We start from the raw sequence: 18,303 nt of genomic DNA, 5'->3' as shown, positions 1-18,303 counted from the left end.
TTATATATTGAGGAACTGCAACCCATTCTAAAAGATGAAGGACTCAGCAGCGGTCCAGGTTTGTTCCAAATATTGCATCGGTTGCATGACACTGTGATGTTTTGCAATTAATTGTGTCTTAGGATCCTGCAGCACAGCTACCCACAGAAGAAGCAACGCTGCAGAAGCTGGTGCTTCCAAATACACCTGGGTGGGCGGGGTGTACCAGAAGGGGCGGGGTTTAGATTGGAGGGCGGGCGGAGCACATGGGCGGGGCGTGTCTCGTGAGAGGGTCGCGAGCTAGTAGGCGGGGCAAGGCGGCTATACTGGAGGCGCGCGGCTTTGTGGGCGGTTGCGCGTGAGGGCAGGGGGCGTGGTTTGACTCGGGCGGGGTCCGCGGCGTAGGGGCGGGGTTTGGTTCGCGAGTTGGAAAGGAGTTTGTGTCCAAGAGGCGGGGCTTGGTATCGATGGGGCGGGTTTACATGCAGCGTTCCAAAGTGCGGGGTGAACGAACTGCGTTCGGAAGGGGCGGGGTTTACGAGCTGCGTTCGGAAGGGACGGGGTTAACGATCTGCGTCCGGAAGGGGCGGGGTTAACGATCTGCGTGCGGAAGGGGCGGGGGCTTACGATCTGCGTTCGGAAGGGGCGGGGTTTATGTGACCCTTTGGCGTAGGAGGGGGCGGGACCAGCACCAGGGGGCGTGGCGACCTTGAAGCCGGAAGTGTGCCAGTGGCCTGTTTCCTCCGCTGGAGCCTCGGCTGCAGTAAGTAAGGTAAAGCTTTATCAATATTTCCTTTTACAGAGTTGGTATTTAATAACCAGTAATGGCTACTCAATATCATCATAAAGTCCCAAAATGCAATTCTTTTCAATCCATAGCCGATAAGCACTAAGAGTTAATTTTCTACGGGATTGAACAGCCTCAGCACTAAAATGGTCTCACAAGGGAACGGCTGTGAATGTTATCACTTGGTGTCCTGTTCACACAGATTCACCGATGCTGAGGCAAACGTTCTTAATTGCCTCACAGCATCCTGTTATCGCTTGGTGAGCCCAGGTGTCCCTATCTTTAAGTTCTCTCCTCTTTCTGAGCCTTCCTGCCTGTTTATTTTCTAGTGCAGTAAATGTATTCAATAATTCAGCATTACATTTTAGTCTGAATGTTTAAAGACAGGTTTTAAGGCGATAGACTTTATCACCCAGATGCCCACACCCTCATCCCTCCCTTTGATTGCACCGCGATCACTGAAAGAGAAGGCTCGTCCAAACGAATGCCCTTCAAGATGGTCCAGCCATCAACATCCTGTAGAGCGGCACCACCATCTTCGCAGCTCATCTGGTCATATTTATCATCGCCATCGACACGTGTGGGTGAGCCATCAGATTGCAAAAGGAGCATCTTCTGGGGCAAATCTATATCAGTAAGGGACCTCAGAAGCATAGCAATTAAATACCTAACAATACCACTACTGACAAACAAACATAGCTAAATTGATAAACCAATTGTACCATGAGCCCGATCTGCAGTTTCCCCAACTGGTCCCTTCAGTCATTCTGTCAAGGAATGCCTGGATCTCTTCTTGTATCTTAGTAATATTGCCAGTGAGATCGGGAATGGCCATAGTGCATTTATCTTGGACAATGGGGAAGACCTTAGCCTCCTCGGCAAGTATATAGTCGAAGGCATACCGATTCTGCACAGAGTAAAGACACAGGTCTGATAATCCCAGTTTACTCTGTTTCAGAGCCTCTTTAGTCTTATTTCCACGAATGGTCAGGCGGCAAAAGAGGGAATTGCGGTTCTGTTGACTTGTCACCCCTGCCGATCCTTCCAACCCCAGGGTACTCTGGATTCCCCAGCCTATCGGGTGTCCTGTATTGTCACCCAGTCCCTTGGGATCCTTCCAGTTGGAGCAAGGTTGGCTGACACCGACCGCTGCATCCACCTGAGATGGAGGTTCCATTGACTTGTCCACTGGCCAGGACAAGGTACTGTTGTGGGAACAAGGGCTCCGATAGTGACCTTATGAGGGACATCTTTGCCATCTAGACCAAGGAAATTGGTAGCTTTACCTTAGCTGAAGAAATAATAGTCTGGTTTGGTGTATATTAGGGAGAGTTTGTCAAAATAGGTTACTGAAATGTTACAGCAGGGGGTCTGGTCAGGTCTACAGGACTAAAGGGTTGACGTTTTGCAAGAGGAGTTGCTTGAGTGCTGTAAAAAATGGGCCAAGTGACTCGAGCACTCGCACTGTATGGGAGACAATGGTCCTCAGAATGCTGTTCCCATTGGGCTCTCCCTTAGCTCTATTGTACATGGTCTTGGTGACAGTATCAGGTTCTGAAAAGAGAAAAGGCCTATAAATGTGCAAGGGAAGGGTTCCATTCCAGGTCCATGTGCCGCATAAGGCCTGCTGTACCCCAGCCAGTGTTACACCAGCTGTTTGTATACACAGACCGGAGGTATTGGAAAGTGATATTTCTCTTCACGGGGTCGGCAGTAGGAAGTCTGATGAATAGAATGGAATCGGGGACTGGGGACGGGTCAAGTAAGTCATCTCCCGATAGAGAGGAGTAACATACTACTGCCTCTGGGGTGAAGAGCATTCTGTGGGCCTGTATAAATAAGTTGTTTGTGGATTGAGGAGTTTCCCCTATCAGGCTTCCCTTTTCTCGAGTTGGCCCGACCTGCAAAAAGGGATGGTGTTCCTGGGCGTCCTTAAAATATTTACCGTAATAACGGGGTTGATCATTTTTAACCGCACGAGGCTTGCGTCTGCAGGTAAAATCAAAAAACATGATAACTCTCACTGATTTCTACCGTCCAGATGGACCATCTGGTCTTTCTGATGTAAGAGTCCATTGCAATAATCAATCTTCATCACGTTCCACACGTCAAAGGCGTCTGGTCCGCACTGGATGACATCTCCTCAGCATGGGTGGTGGATAATCTCTGATCATTCCTGGTCGCATCCATACTTAGTGGCTTTCCCCATCAGGATGTTGTACGTGATCAGAAAGGTGTGGAGATAGGCGATCCCCCACATGTCCCTCCTCTTAGTTCAAGTATCTGTAATAATATTAACATTAGAACAACAGCAAGATTCAAAAACCCAACTGGACAGGGTCCACTCCTTTTGTTGGGATTCCAGGATTCTCTGCTCCTCTTCCCCCCTTTTGATTGGTGCGGTCAATCAATTTACAGTGGTGCAGGTGGACCCAAGCTGAGCGCCCAGCGACTGTGACCGCTGTATGGGTGGGAAGTAAAACCTGGAAGGGGCCATCCCAACGAGAATGGAGACCTTTGCCAGCCCAGTTCTTGACGAGCGCCAACGAACCAGGCTCTACCCGTGACAAGGCTGAAAGGGAAGGAACATCGCTGTAGGCTGCATGCTCCTGGGAGTGAAAGGCACGCATCACGTTAGTTAGAGCAAGAACATAACCAATCATTGCTTCGGTCATGTGGTGGAAGTGGACTGAGAAGGGTGCCGAATCGTTCCAAGGGGTACGGAGGGGGTGACCAGAGAGACTCTCAGCTGGAGACAGTCGTGTCTTGCCCGCAGACATGGATCGCATCTGGAATAAGGCCACAGGGATTAGCATAACCAGGAGAGGCCAGACTTGGCCATTAATTTGGCAAGTTTAGATTCGAGTCTGGCTAAAACATTCAACAAGTTCGGCCGCCTGAGGATAAGCACCATGCAGTTGCCGACAAATACAAAGCTGGGAACAGAGTTCTCCGTTAATATTACCTACAAAGTTGGTCCATTGACCGAGCTAATGCACGCAAGTATACTGAAGCAGGGAATTATTTCCTTAAACAAAATCTTCACCACAGTCTCAGCAGTAGCATTAGGAGGAGGTTAGGCTTCAATGCACTTCGAAAAGACATCAACAATAAGCAAAACACATTTATAGCAACTCAACTCATTTCTCCAACTCAATGAAGTCCAGTTGAAGTGTCTCCAAGGGACCCTCCAGCAAGGGAGTTCTCGTAGAGATACTTGAACTAAGATGTGGGGGATCGCCTACCCACTAACCTGTTTGATCATGTACAACATCCTGATCGGGAAAGCCACTGACTGAGTATCGATGCGATCTGGAACGATCTAAGATTATCCTGATGTCATCTGGTGCACCAGATCAGACGCTTTCAACATGGAGTCGCTTGAACGATGGCGTGAGCTGCCAGAGGAAGTGGTGGGTGCTGGTACGATGACAAGTTAAAAGGCTCCTGGACTGGCATCTGAATATGAAGGGTTCAGATGGGTCAGGGCCAAGTGATGGCAAATGCAACTGGAGTCATAGAGATGTACAGCACAGAAACAGACCCTTCGGTCCAACTCATCCTTGCTGACAAAATAGCCAACCCAATTTAGTCCCAGCTGCCAGCATCCGGCCCAGATAGAGGCCAAGTGATGGCAAACGTGACTAGGTTAATTTAGGATATGTGGGCAGGTTGGGCCAAAGCGTCTGTTTCCGTGCTGTGTGACTCTAATTGTCTTCAGTGAAAGCAGAAGTGTGGTTGTGAAGGCTGGACTTTCAGAGCATGTTTTGCCCTGACTGGGAGCAGAATAGTTTGACTGAAGTGTGTTGGTGTTAATGCCTTGATGTCTCATTTTGCTCCCACCTTCCCAGGGTCGTTAACCATTTTGTGTCTGGTCCTTCCTCAAGAAGCTGCGTTGCAGGTTCACCCTGAATTGACACTTTTTTTTTGCTTCCCAAAATCAGACCTGCTCACGCTCAGCAGGATCCCAGTGTTGTGAAAGATATTAACTTTCAGGTGGAGGTATCCAAAATTCAGAGAGATGTCAGTCTTGATGTTTTTGCTTTTTCTGCCCCTGTAAGATCCTGAATCAGCACCTTAAGCGGAATTAGTTAGAGCTGAGTGAGAACAGAGGGGGAGAGAGAGTGGGATGGTGCTTTCAATTTTGTGGAACAACAAAAGAATATTCCACAGAAAATAGAATTGCCTGTTCTGAATTTCTACCCTGCACTGATAGTGATGGCTTTTGTAATCTCTTTTTACAGAGTATTTGAAAATCTGAAGACTGAAGTTTCAAAATCAACAGATGAAGGGCTTATGCCCGAAACATTGACTCTCCTGCTCCTCGGATGCTGCCTGACCTGCTGTGCTTTTCCAGCGCCACATTTTTTGACTGACTCTCCAGCGTCTGCAGTCCTCACTTTGATGTCAATGTCTGATAGTCACTCAATCCATCGGGACCGCAACGATTTTTGACTGTGATTTCTGTGAGAGGGATCAACGCTTTTTGGTTCCTGTTTGAGGACGTTTTCAGTATCAGTGGGACTGGAAGAGAGCCCCCACTGTTGCAGCGCACTGTGCGTGGAGCCGGAAACAGTTATACGGCCTGGAAAGGGGATTTCACGGCACGGAGGGGCTCTATACGTGTTTGTGTGCAGCTGAAGCTGTGGCCATGGAGAAACCCGAGGAATCCCGCCCCGTGGAGAAACCGTGGAAGTGTGGCGACTGTGGGAAAGGCTTCCGTGTCCCGTCTGCCCTGGAGACTCATCGGCGCAGTCACACTGGGGAGAGGCCATTCCCCTGCACCGACTGCGGGAAGGCCTTCAGACATTCCTCTTACCTGTTGGCCCACCAGCGGGTCCACACGGGGGAGAGGCCCTTCAGCTGCCCAGAGTGCGGGAAGGCCTTCAGCACATCCTCCCACCTGCTGAGCCACCAGCGTGTACACACGGGGGAGAGGCCCTTCAGCTGCCCAGAGTGTGGGAAGGCCTTTACCCAGGCCTCCACCCTGCTGAGGCACAAGCGGGTCCATACGGGGGAAAGGCCTTTCAGCTGTCCCGAGTGCGGCAAGGCCTTCAGCAATTCCTCCACCCTGCTGACCCACCAGCATGTTCACACGGGGGAGAGGCCCTTCAGTTGCCCTGAATGCGGGAAGACCTTTACCCACGTCTCCAACCTGCTGAGGCACCAGCGTGTCCATACGGGGGAAAGGCCTTTCAGTTGCCCTGAATGCGGGAAGGCCTTCAGCGATTCCTCCACCCTGTGGAGTCACCGGCATGTCCACACGGGGGAGATGCCGTTCACCTGCTCTCAGTGTGGGAAGGGCTTCACCTGCTCCTCCAATCTGCGGAGCCACCAGCGTATCCACACGGGGGAGAGGCCCTTCAGCTGCCCCAAGTGCGGGAAGGCCTTCAGCAATTCCTGCGCCCTGTTGAGGCACCAGCATGTCCACACCGGGGAGGGGCCGTTCACCTGCTCTCGGTGCGGGAAGGGCTTCACCTGCTCCTCCACCCTGCAGAGCCACCAGCGGATCCACACAGGGGAGAGACCCTTCAGCTGCTCTCAGTGCGGGAAGGCCTTTACCCACGTCTCCTCCCTGATGACCCACCAGCGTATCCACACGGGGGAGAGGCCGTTCACCTGCTCTCAATGCGGGAAGGGCTTCACCTGCTCCTTCAACCTCCAGACCCACCAGCGGGTCCACACGGGGGAGAGGCCCTTTAGCTGCCCAGAGTGCGGGAAGGCCTTTACCCAGGTCTCCACCCTGCTGAGGCACCAGCGGGTCCACACGGGGGAGAGGCCCTTCAGCTGCCCCGAGTGCAGGAAGGCCTTCAGGAATTCCTCCACCCTGCTGGCCCACCAGCGGGTCCACACGGGGGAGAGGCCCTTCAGCTGCCCCGAGTGCAGGAAGGGCTTCAGGTATTCCTCCCACCTGCTGACCCACCGGCGGGTCCACACGGGGGAGAGGCCCTTCAGCTGCCCAGAGTGCGGGAAGGCCTTTACTCAGGTCTCCACCCTGCTGAGGCACCAGCGGATCCACACCGGAGAGAGGCCGTTCACTTGCTCTCAGTGCGGGAAGGGCTTCACCTACTCCTCCAACCTGCGGAAACACCAGCGAGTTCACGTGCCATCGCAGGGGGATTGAAGAAGTGACGGCCGAGAGCCATTATCGATTGGACTATCAACCCGGTTCTGGGGACTCCCGGGTTTGAATCCCCCCACGACAGATGGCAGAATTGGCATTCGGTCAGAAATGTGGAGTTCGGAATCTAACGATGAGACTGTTTCAGGGAGGGGGTGGTGCGGGGGAGAAAGCCCCCATCTGATTCACTCTCTCCCTTGTTAGAGAATGGAACCGCCATTGTGGGAAAGGATTCACTCAGTCGTTCCAGCTGCATCCTTTACCCGGTCTGCCCGACACGTGACTCCAGACCCACAGCAGTCTGGTTGACACTACACTGCCCCTTCCTGGCAAATGAGCGGGGAGAAACTTACTTGGAGACAAGGTATGGGTTGAAATTGCTGAGTGAGGCAATACTTCCTCCTGGTTACGGTTGTACCAAGGATCCAATTACAAAGGGACAACTTGGTGCTGGCCAATAGTAAAGACAGTGAGGGGGGTGGGACAGGGGAGGTGTGGTGTGTGCACTTTCACCTTGAGGTGCTCAAAAGCAACTGCTTTTTCTTTGCCTTTTTGCTGGGGGGGATCTGAAGCTGTAACAAAGTTGGGTTGCAATAAAGGTTACCTGAACTTACCACTGGGCTCAGACTCTCATTGAAAGCTTTGAGCTCCAAGAGGTTTTTGTTTTAAAGCTGCTCATTTCTTTCAGTCTCCTGCACTAAGTTTAGAACATAGAACAAAGAACATAGAACAATACAGCGTACAACAGGCCCTTCAGCCCTCGATATTACGCAACCTGTGAACTATTCTCAGCTCGTTCCCTGACACTATCCCAAAATCAACCATGCGCTTACCTTAGGATTGTTTAAATCTCCCTAATGTGGCTGAGTTGACTACCTTAGCAGGTCGGGCATTCCACGCCCTTACCACTCTCTGCATAAAGAACTTGCCTCTGACATCTGTCTTAAATCTATCACCCTTCAATTTGTAGTTATGCCCCCTCGTACAAGCTGACGTCACTATCCTAGGAAAGAGTCTTTCACTGTCTACCCTATATAATCCTCTGATCATCTTATATGTCTCTATCAAATCACCTCTTAGCCTCCTCCTTTCCAATGAGAACGGACCCAAGTCTCTCAGCCTTTCCTCATAAGACCCTCCCTCCAGACCAGGCAACAACCTGGTAAATCTCTTCTGCACCGTTTCCAATGCTTCCCACATCCTTCCTGAAATATGGGGCCAGAACTATACACAATATTCCAAGCGTTTTGTATAGTTGCAGCGTGATATTGCGGTTCCCCGGAACTCAATCCCTCTACGAACGAAACCTAACACACTGTATGCCTTCTTCACAGCACTATCCACCTGAGTGGCAACTTTCAGGGATCTATGCACATGGACTCCAAGATCACTGGCTTCCTGTTATTCTTTCCAAAGTGAATCACCTCATATTTAGCTGCATTGAACTCCATTTGCCACCTCTCAGCCCAATTCTGCTAATCCATCCACCTCTGCCTGCACCTAAGTAATTTTAAAAATGACAAACCGCAGAAGTCCCAAAACATATCCTTGTGGCACAACACTAGTAACCGGACTCCAGGCTGAATATTTTCCATAAACCACCACTCGCTGCCTTCTTTCAGTGCCAGTTTCTAATCCAAACTGCTAAATCACCCTCAATCCCATGCCTCTGCATTTTCTCCAACATCCTACCATGTGGAACCTTTACGGAGGTCCATGTTCACCACGTCAACTGCCCTATCCTCATCTACATGCTTGGTCACCTTCTCAAAAAACTCTAAGGTTTGTGAGCCACGATCTGCCCTTGATGAAACCATGTTGACTATCTGAAATCAAATTGTTGCTTGCTAGATGATTATAAATCCGATCTCTAATATTCCTTTCCAAAAGCTTTCCTTCAACAGAAGTAAGGCTCACTGGTCTATAATTACCTGGGTCATCTCTGCTGCCCTTCTTGAACAAGGGCACAACATTTGCAATCCTCCACTCTGGTACTAAGCCTGTAGACAATAACAACTCAAATATCAAAGCCAAAGGCTCTGCTATCTCCTTCCTCGCTTCCCAGAGAAACCTCAGATAAATCCCATTGGGCTCAGGGCACTTGTCTACTTTCACTCCTTCTAGAATTGATAACACCTGTGTGCAACTAACCTTGATCCTTTCGAGTCTAATATCTCGTACCTCATTCTTCTCCTCTACAATATTCTCCTTTTCCTGAGTGAAGACCGATGAGAGATATTCATTAACACCTCTCCAATCTCCACAGGGCCCACATTCAACTTCCCACTTCTGTCTTTGATTAGCCCTATTCCTACCCTAATCATCCTTTTATTCCTCACATACCTATAGAAAGCTTTAGGGTTCTCCTTTACTCTATTTGTTAAGGACTGCTCATGTCCTCTCTTTGCTCTTAACTCTCTCTTGAAATCCTTCCTAGCTAATCTGTGACTCTCCATCGCCTCATCTGAACCATCTTGCCTCATCAACACATAAGCCTCCTTCTTCTTTGTAACAAGAGATGCAATTTCAGTTGTAAACCACGGTCCCCTTACCTTATCACTTCCTCCCTGCCTGACAGGGACATACCTATCAAGGACACACTATATCTGATCCTTAAACCAGCTCCACATTTCAATTGTTCCCATTCCCTGCATTTTGCTATCCTATTCTATGCATCCTAAGTCTTGCCTAATTGCATTATAATTACCCTTGCCCCATCGATAACTCTTGACCTGCGGCATGTTCCTATCCCTTTACATCGCGAAATGAAACCTAACTGAATTATGGTCACTCTCGCCAAAGTGTTCACCTTCCACTAAATCAAACATCTGGCCTGGTTCATTTGCCAAGCACCAGATCCAGAGTGACCTCCCCTCTTGTTGGCCTTCGACATACTGTGTCAGAAAGCCCTCCTGCGCACACTGGACAAAAACTGATCCATACGACGTACTAGAGTGAAAGCATTTCCAGTCAATGTTGGGGAAGTTAAAGACCCCCATAATGACCACCCTGTTCCGTTCACTCCTACCCAGAATAATTTTGCTAATCCCCTCTTCCATCTCCCTGGAACTCTGCGGAGGCCTATAAAAAAAACTCCAAGCAGTGTGACCTCTCCTCTCCTGTTTCTAACCTCAGCCCACATTACCTGAGTAGATGAGTCCTCATCAAAAGTTCTGTCAGCCACCGTTATACTATCCTTGACTAACAAGGCCACGCCTCTCCCTCTTTTACCGCCTTGGCTGTTCTTAATGAAAGATCAAAACCCTGGAACCTGCAACATCCATTCCTCACCCTGCTCTCTCCATGTCTCCTAAATGGCCACAACATCCAAGTCCCAGGTACCTATCCGTGCTGCAAGCTCACCAACCTTATTGCGGATACTCTGGCGTTGAAGTAGACACACTTCAAACCAGTTTGCTGTCTGCCAGCACATTCCTGTGACCCTGAAATCCAGTCCCTGTCCTTCCTACTCTCATCCTCCTGTGCATTGCAGCTACACCCCCCCGGTTCCCATCCCCCTACTGAGCTAGTTTAAACCCACCCGAATAGCACCAGCAAATTTCCCACCCAGGATATTAGTACCCCTCTGGTTCAAGTGAAGACTGTCCTGTTTGTACAAGTCCCACCTTCCCCAGAATGAGCCCCAATTATCCAAAAACCTGAAACCCTCCCTCGTGCACCATCCTTGCAGCCATGTGTTCAGCTGATATATCTCCCTATTCCTTGCCTTGCTATCACGTGGCATGGGTAACAAACCAGAGATAACCACTCTGTTTGTTCTAGCCCTCAGCTTCCACCCGAGTTCCCTGAAATCCTGCCTTACATCCCTATCCCTCTTTCTGTGGGAGATTAGAAATGTTGTTTTTGCAGATGGGTGAGGGGGTGTAGTAGGGGGAAGGGAAGCGGAATTCTTGTAGCATGTAGCATACATAAGGCTACGACTTTAATGAATATAGAGGGTCTTTTAAAGAAAATAGTTTTAAGCTAGGAAATAACTTTAAAGTGTTGTAGTTGACCACAAAAAGAAGCAGCAGGGGTATTTCACAATAAAGCTGAAGTATACTGATTCCGCAATAAAGTGATTCCGCAACTTGTGAACTGAATAAGAAAGCGAACAGGCTCTGTTTTGGCACGCATTTCTGCTTGATTGCAGAAGCGTCCAGTACTTAGAAGACTGTAATAAATTGTTCTTGTTTCCAAGGCTTTGTCTCAGGCTGATTGATTTGTGAGTGAGTACTGTTTCTCACAATTGGGGGCCTCGTTCCGGGATCCAGGACTCAGACCACTCGACCACTCGATCTTGGGATGACCGTGGAGGTGCACCTCGCCGATTTCGGTGATCTTCGACTCCCTTGCTTGTCGTTCGCGGTTTGGGCGAGTACAATCCGGACTGGGAGACTCTGGAATCAAGGCGGGCAGACGCGGCGGGTTAGGTCGGGCAGCTCTTGTGCACAGGACCCGGGTAGGGAAAGGTCTTAAAGGATATATCCGGGCGACCGGGGGCAGCTGTATTTACTGCAAGAATTGCTGCGGGACGGGGCGCACCGAAATGACCAGGTAACTCTGTGCACAGACCAAGGTCAGAAGAGAGACCTTTTATGTCTTGCCTTGGTGGTCAGGACATATAAAAGTATGGGGAATTGGTGTTATATAAAATTAAGCATATGTCAATGGAAAACAGCCAGTGTCAGAAGGGCTAGTAGTTGAAGGGCTACTGAGGATGCCCTTCATAACTAACTTATGACCAGACGTCCAGATGAATATTCAAAAGCTAGAGGAGTCGTTGCGGAAAGCTCAAAGTGTCTGTGAGACACGGTGTCTGTGTGTGTGTGTGTGTGTGTGTGTGAGAGAGAGAGAAAGAGCTGTACAGCAACTAGAAAGTTTAACCCGGTGTGATTTGGTTTGAATGCACATTTGTTTGTTGGTGATTGAATGTTTCTGCTTTGTTCCCTGGAGCTTGAGATCCGGGACTGTTTTGAATCTGATTTCTACTATGGAAATTTTAACATGATTTCTCTTAACGTTAAGGATTTTACAGATAATGAAATAAAGTGTTAACTCCTGTTCTTTTTACAGGTCATGACTGCCTTACTATCAGTTTCTAACTAATCTCTTTTATCCTTACATAAAAGTGATTTATGGAGAACAGTTGAAGTCTCAAAAAGCATATAGTTAGTCAGATTAATTGGACGAGTAAGGTGTCTAGTCAGGACCCTGAAGGGGGTGTGGAAGAAGGTGACACCGGACCTCGTTAAGATTAATTAAATTAGCAACAATGGGAGGCACGGGGAGTTGGCTGGGTAACGATCGATCTGTAAATAACGTTAAAGGGGAATATATTTCACCCGACAGTCCTTTGGGGAGAATGTTGGGAAATTGGGAACACAACTCCCGGACGTGGGGGAAAGATAAGGCTACAATGGTAAACTATTGTTGTTTTGTCTGGACTAGATAAAATATTAAGGCGCCTGGTATTTTTTGGCCCAAATATGGGTCCGATGAGGATTGGCTGTGTCAAGATCTTAATATATATGTCAATCGGAAAGAAGCGTACAGTCAAAAAGAGTCCGATTATGCGGTTTGTTGGATAGGGAGCGCGGGAGTAAAATTATGTCCCATGAATAGGGAGGAATCAGGGAAAGAACAGAAAAAGAATGAACAAGGGAAGCCACAATGGGATCCGTTGATGTGTTTGCCGCCCCCATATACTACTCCCCGGAACGAACCTCCAGCTCCCGAAGTAGAACCGTGTCCAGACACAGAAATGGGAACGGACTCTGAACTAAAAGATGCAGAACCTGGGGGGGGGGGGGGGGGGCAGAGTCACTCGAGCCACCACACGTAAAGGAGGGGCAGAGATATTGGAAAATGTAAAATTATGTCCCTTACGAGAGGTTCCGATTGGGGAAGGTACAATCGGATATGTAAACGCTCCCCTAACGAGCAGTGAAGTTAGGGTCTTTACAAAGGAAATGAAAAGTTTAATAGAGGATCCGGTTGGACGAGCCGAATAATTAGAGCAATTCCTAGGGCCTAATTTATATACCTGGGGAGAACTGATGGCAATTTTAGGAACATTATTTTCAGGGGAAGAACGAGGTACGATTAGGAGAGCAGCTTTATAGGAATGGGAAAAGAGGCACGCAGTTGGGGAAGAAGGGGCCCCAGCAGAACAGAAATTCCCAAATGTTGACCCTCATTTGGAATTAAAGAGGTGGCACCAAGATCATAAAACTTTGTTAAGGCCTTTGAAGTACGACAAGAGAAGGATGGAACCACTTCTGCATTTCTTAAAAGGCTCAAGGAGGCCACAAGGAAGTGTTTGGGAATGGATCCCGATAATCAGATAGCACAGGGACTCTTAAAGGTCCAGTTTGTAACGAAATCATGGCCGGACATACAAAAGAAATTACAGAAATTAGATGGATGGAGTGAAAGACAGATGGAAGAGCTGTTACGTGAGGCACAGAAAGTGTATGTGAAAAGGGAAGACGAGAAGCAGAAACAGAAAGCCAAAATGATGGTGGAGGCAGTAGAAGAAATAACAAAAAGGAGACTGGGGTCAAGGGCTAACAGGAAGGGTACGGGAGGACACGAAAGACAAGGGTCAGATACCTGGGAAAGGAGGCAACAAACCAGAGATAACCACTCTGTTTGTTCTAGCCCTCAGCTTCCACCCTAGCTCCCTGAAATCCTGCCTTGCATCCCTATTCCTCATTTTTTTGTGGTTAGCACTGCTGCCTCACAGCACCAGAGTCCCCGGTTCAATTCCCTAACCCCCCCCCCCCCCCCGTGCCGCGTCTGCGTGGGTTTCCTCCCATAGTTCAAAGACGTGCAGGTTAAGGTGAATTGGCCAAGCTAAATTGCTCCGTAGTGTTTGGTGACGGGGAATGGGGCTGGGTGTTTTGCTCTTCGGCGGGTCGGTGTGGATTTGTTGGCCCGAAGGGCCTGTTTCCACACTGTAGGGAATCTGATCTAAAGTTCTGGAATTTATATATTGAGGAACTGAAACCTGCAACCCATTCTAAAAGCAAAGCAGCGGTCCAGGTTTGTTCCAAATATTGCATTGGTTGCATGACACTGTGATGTTTTGGTATTAATTCTGTGTCTTATGATCCTGCAGCACAGCTACCGGCAGAAGAAGCAGCGCTCCAGAAGCCAGTGCTTCCAAATACACCTGGGTGGGCGGGGTTTACGATATGCGTTCTGAAGGGGCGGGGCTTACGCGTCGCCTTGGCGGAGGAGGGGGCGGGACCAGGGCCAGGGGGCGTGGCCATCCCGAAGACGGAAGTGTGCCCTCGGCCTGTTTCCTCCGCTGGAGCTTCGGCTGCCGCAAGTAAGGTAAAGCTTTATCAATATTTCCTTTTACAGAGTTTGTATTTAATAACCAGTAATGGCTACTCAATATCATCATAAAGTCCTAAAATGCAATTCATTTCAATCCATAGCAGATCAGCACTAAGAGTTAATTTTCTACGGGATTCAACAGCCTCAGCACTAAAATGGTCTCACAAGGGAACGGCTGTGAATGTTATCACTTCGTGTCCTGTTCACACAGATTCACCGATGCTGAGACAAACGTTCTTAATTGCCTCACAGCATCCTGTTATCACTTGGTGAGCCCAGGTGTCCATATCTTTTAAGTTCTCTCCTCTTTCTGAGCCTTCCTGCCTGTTTATTTTCTAGTGCAGTAAATGTATTCAACAATTCAGCATTACGTTTTAGTCTGAATGTTTAAAGACAAGTTTTAAGACTATATACTTTCTCACCCAGATGCCCACACCCTCATTCCTCCCTTTGATTGCACTGCGATCACTGAAAGAGAAGGCTAATCCAAACGAATGCCCTTCAAGGTGGTCCAGCCATCAACATCCTGTAGAGCAACACCACCATCTTCGCAGCTCATCTGGCCATATTTATCATTGTCATCGACACGTGTGGGTGAGCCATCGGATCGCAAAAGGAGCATCTTCTGGGGCAAATCTATATCACTAAGGGACCTCATAAGCCTAGCAATTAAATACCCAACAATACCAATACCGACAAACAAACATAGCTAAATTGATAAGCCAATTGTACCATGAGCCCAATCTGCAGTTTCCCCAACTGGTCCCTTCAGTCATTCTGTCAAAGAATGCCTGGATCTCTTCTTGTATCTGAGGAATATTGCCAGTGAGATCGGGAATGCCCATAGTGCATTTATCTTGGACAATGGTGCAGACCTCACCCTCCCGGGCGAGTATATAGTCTAAGGCATACCGATTCTGCACAGAGTAAAGACACAGGTCTGATAATCCCAGTTTACTCTGTTCCAGAGCCTCTTTAGTCTGATTTCCGCGAATGGTCAGGCCGCAAAAGAGGGAATTGCGGTTCTTTTAACTTGTCACTCCTGCCGATCCTTCCAACCTCAGGGTACTCTGGATTCCCCAGCCTATTGGGTGTCCTGTATTGTCACCCAGTCCCTTGGGATCCTTCCAGTTGGAGCAAGGTTGGCTGACACCGACCGCTGCATCCTCCTCAGCTGGAGGTTCTATCGACTTGTCCACTGGCCAGGACAAGGTACTGTTGTGGGAACAAGGACTCCGATGGTGACCTTATGAGGAACATCTTTGCCATCCAGGACAAGGAAATTGGTAGCTTTACCTTAAGAAATAATAGCTGGAAATGTGTTGCTGGAAAAGCGCAGCAGGTCAGGCAGCATCCAGGGAACAGGAGAATCGACGTTTCGGGCATAAGCCCTTCTTCAGGAATGCCCGAAACGTTGATTCTCCTGTTCCCTGGATGCTGCCTGACCTGCTGCGCTTTTCCAGCAACACATTTCCAGCTCTGATCTCCAGCATCTGCAGACCTCACTTTCTCCTTAAGAAATAATAGTCTGGTTTGGTGTATATTAGGGAGAGTTTGTCGAAGTAGGTTACTGAAATGTTACAGCAGGGGGTCTGGTCAGATCTACAGGAGTAAAGGGTCGACGTTTTAGATTAGATTAGATTAGATTACTTACAGTGTGGAAACAGTGATGAATAGATTGGAATTGGAGACTGGGGACAGGCAAGTAAGTCATCTCCCGATAGAGAGGAGTAACATACTACTGCCTCTGGGGTGAATAGCGTTCTGTGGGCCTGTATAAATACGTTGTTTGTGGATTGAGGAGTTTCCCCTATCAGTCCACACCACCCTGCCGAAGCGCAACCCACCCATACCCCTACACATCTACCCCTTACCGAACACTATGGTCAATTTACCATGGCCACTTCACCTGACCTGCACTTCTTTGGACCGTGGGAGGAAACCGGAGCACCCGGAGGAAACCCACGCAGACACGGGGAGAATGTGCAAACTCCACACAGTCAGTCGCCTGAGGCGGAAATTGAACCCGGGTCTCTGGCGCTGTGAGGCAGCAGTGCTAACCACCGTGCCACCGTGCCACCCACGGTGGCACAGAGGAGTCGTTTGAGCGTTGTAAAAATGGGCCAAGGGATTCGAGCACTCGCACTGTATGGGAGACAATGGTCTTCAGAATGCTGTTCACATTGGGCTCTCCCTTAGCTCTATTGTACATGGTCTTGGTGACAGTATCAGATTCTGAAAAGAGAAAAGGCCTATAAATGCACAAGGGAAGGGTTCCGTTCCAGGTCCATGTGCCGCATAAGGCCTGCTGTACCCCAGCCAGTGTTAGACCAGCTGTTTGTATACACAGACCCGAGGTATTGGAAAGTGATATTTCTCTTCACGGGGTCGACAGTAGGAAGTCTGATGAATAGATTGGAATCGGGGACTGGGGACGGGTCAAGTAAGTCATCTCCCGATAGAGAGGAGTAACATACTACTGCCTCTGGGGTGAAGAGCGTTCTGTGGGCCTGTATAAATAAGTTGTTTGTGGATTGAGGAATTTCCCCTATCAGGCTTCCCTTTTCTCGAGTCGGCCCGTCCTACAAAAAGGGATAATGTTCCTGGGCATATTTACCATAATAACAGGGTTGATCATTTTTATCTTCATGAGGCTTGCGTCTGCAGGTAAAATTAAAAAAACATGGTAACGACATGATAACTCTCACTGATTTCTACTGTCCAGATGGACCATCTGGTCTTTCTGATGTAAGAGTCCATTGCAATAATCAATCTTCATCACGTTCCACACGTCAAAGGCGTCTGGTCCGGTGCACTGGATGACATCTCCTCAGCATGGGTGGTGGATAATCTCTGATCATTCCTGGTCGCATCCATAGTTAGTGGCTTTCCCCATCAGGATGTTGTACGTGATCAGAAAGGTGAGGAGATAAGCGATCCCCAAATGTCCCTCCTCTTAGTTCAAGTATCTGTAATAAGATTAACATTAGAACAACAGCAAAATTCAAAACCCAACTGGACAGGGTCCACTCCTTTTGTTGAGATCCAGGATTCTCTCCTCCTCTTCCCCCCTTTTGATTGGTGCGGTCAATCAATTTACAACGGTGCAGTTGGACCCAAGCTGAGCACCCAGCGACTGTGACCGCCGTAGGGGTGGGAAGTAAAACATGGAAGGGGCCATCAACGAGGTTGGAGACCTTTGCCAGTCCAGTTCTTGACGAGCACCAACGAACCAGGTTCTACCCGTGACAAGGCTGAAAGGGAGGGAACATCGCTGTAGGCCACACGCTCCTGGGAGTGAAAGGCACGCATAACATTAGTTAGAGCAAAAACATAACCAATCATTGCTTCGGTCATGTGGTGGACGTGGACTGAGAAGGGTGCCAAATCGTTCCAAGGGTACGGAGGCGGTGACCAGAGAGACTGTCAGCTGGAGACAGTCATGTCTTGCCCGCAGATATGGATCGCATCTGGAATAAGGCCACAGGGATTAGCATAACCAGGAGAGGCCAGACTCGGCCATTAATTTGGCAAGTTTAGTCTTGAGTCTGGTTAAAACATTCAACAAGGCCGGCAGCCTGAGGATAAGCTCCATGCAGTTGCTGACAAATACAAAGCTGGGAACAGAGTTCTCCGTTAATATTACCTACAAAGGTGGTCCATTGACCGAGCTAATGCACGCAGGTATACTGAAGCAGGGAATTATTTCCTTAAACAAAATCTTCACCACAGTCTCAGCAGTAGCATGAAGAGGAGGGAAGGTTTCAATCCACTTACAAAAGACATCAACAATAAGCAAAACACATTTATAGCAACTCAACTCATTTCTCCAACTCAATGAAGTCCAGTTGAAGTGTCTCCAAGGGACCTCCAGCAAGGGAGTTCTCGTAGAGATACTTGAACTAAGAGGTGGGGGATCGTCTACCCATGGACCTGTTTGATCACGTACAACATCCTGATCGGGAAAGCCACTGACTGAGTATCGATGCGATCTGGAATGATCTGAGATTATCCTGGTGTCATTTGGTGCACCAGATCAGACACTTTCAACATGGAGTCGCTTGAGCGA

The 18,303-nt window shown here is 48.8% G+C and overlaps 1 protein-coding gene across 3 annotated transcripts in view; it reads left to right on the top strand.

Moving 5' to 3' along the window:
- The first annotated feature begins 687 nt into the window (after positions 1-687).
- Positions 688-18,303, top strand: part of LOC148142883 (uncharacterized) — a 74,054-nt gene continuing 56,438 nt past the window's right edge. Inside the window, exons 1-2 of one of the 3 annotated variants that reach the window (XM_087973887.1) lie at positions 688-742; positions 5,011-7,531. In XM_087973887.1, the coding sequence (XP_087830013.1) occupies positions 5,418-6,890 (1,473 nt within the window). In that variant the 5' untranslated portion in view covers positions 688-742; positions 5,011-5,417 and the 3' untranslated portion in view covers positions 6,891-7,531. Of the gene's footprint in view, positions 752-5,010; positions 7,532-18,303 lie in introns of those variants that run through there. The other 2 variants (XM_087973886.1, XR_015751049.1) reach the window with 2 other exon arrangements.

The sequence above is a fragment of the Chiloscyllium plagiosum genome, unplaced genomic scaffold (assembly GCF_037043375.1).
Source record: "Chiloscyllium plagiosum isolate Xiang-an unplaced genomic scaffold, Cpla_swu_hap1 HiC_scaffold_27, whole genome shotgun sequence".
Taxonomy (NCBI): Eukaryota; Metazoa; Chordata; class Chondrichthyes; order Orectolobiformes; family Hemiscylliidae; genus Chiloscyllium; species Chiloscyllium plagiosum.
The sequence above is the reverse complement of the archived record's forward strand: the minus strand, read 5'-3'. Positions and strand labels throughout refer to the sequence as shown.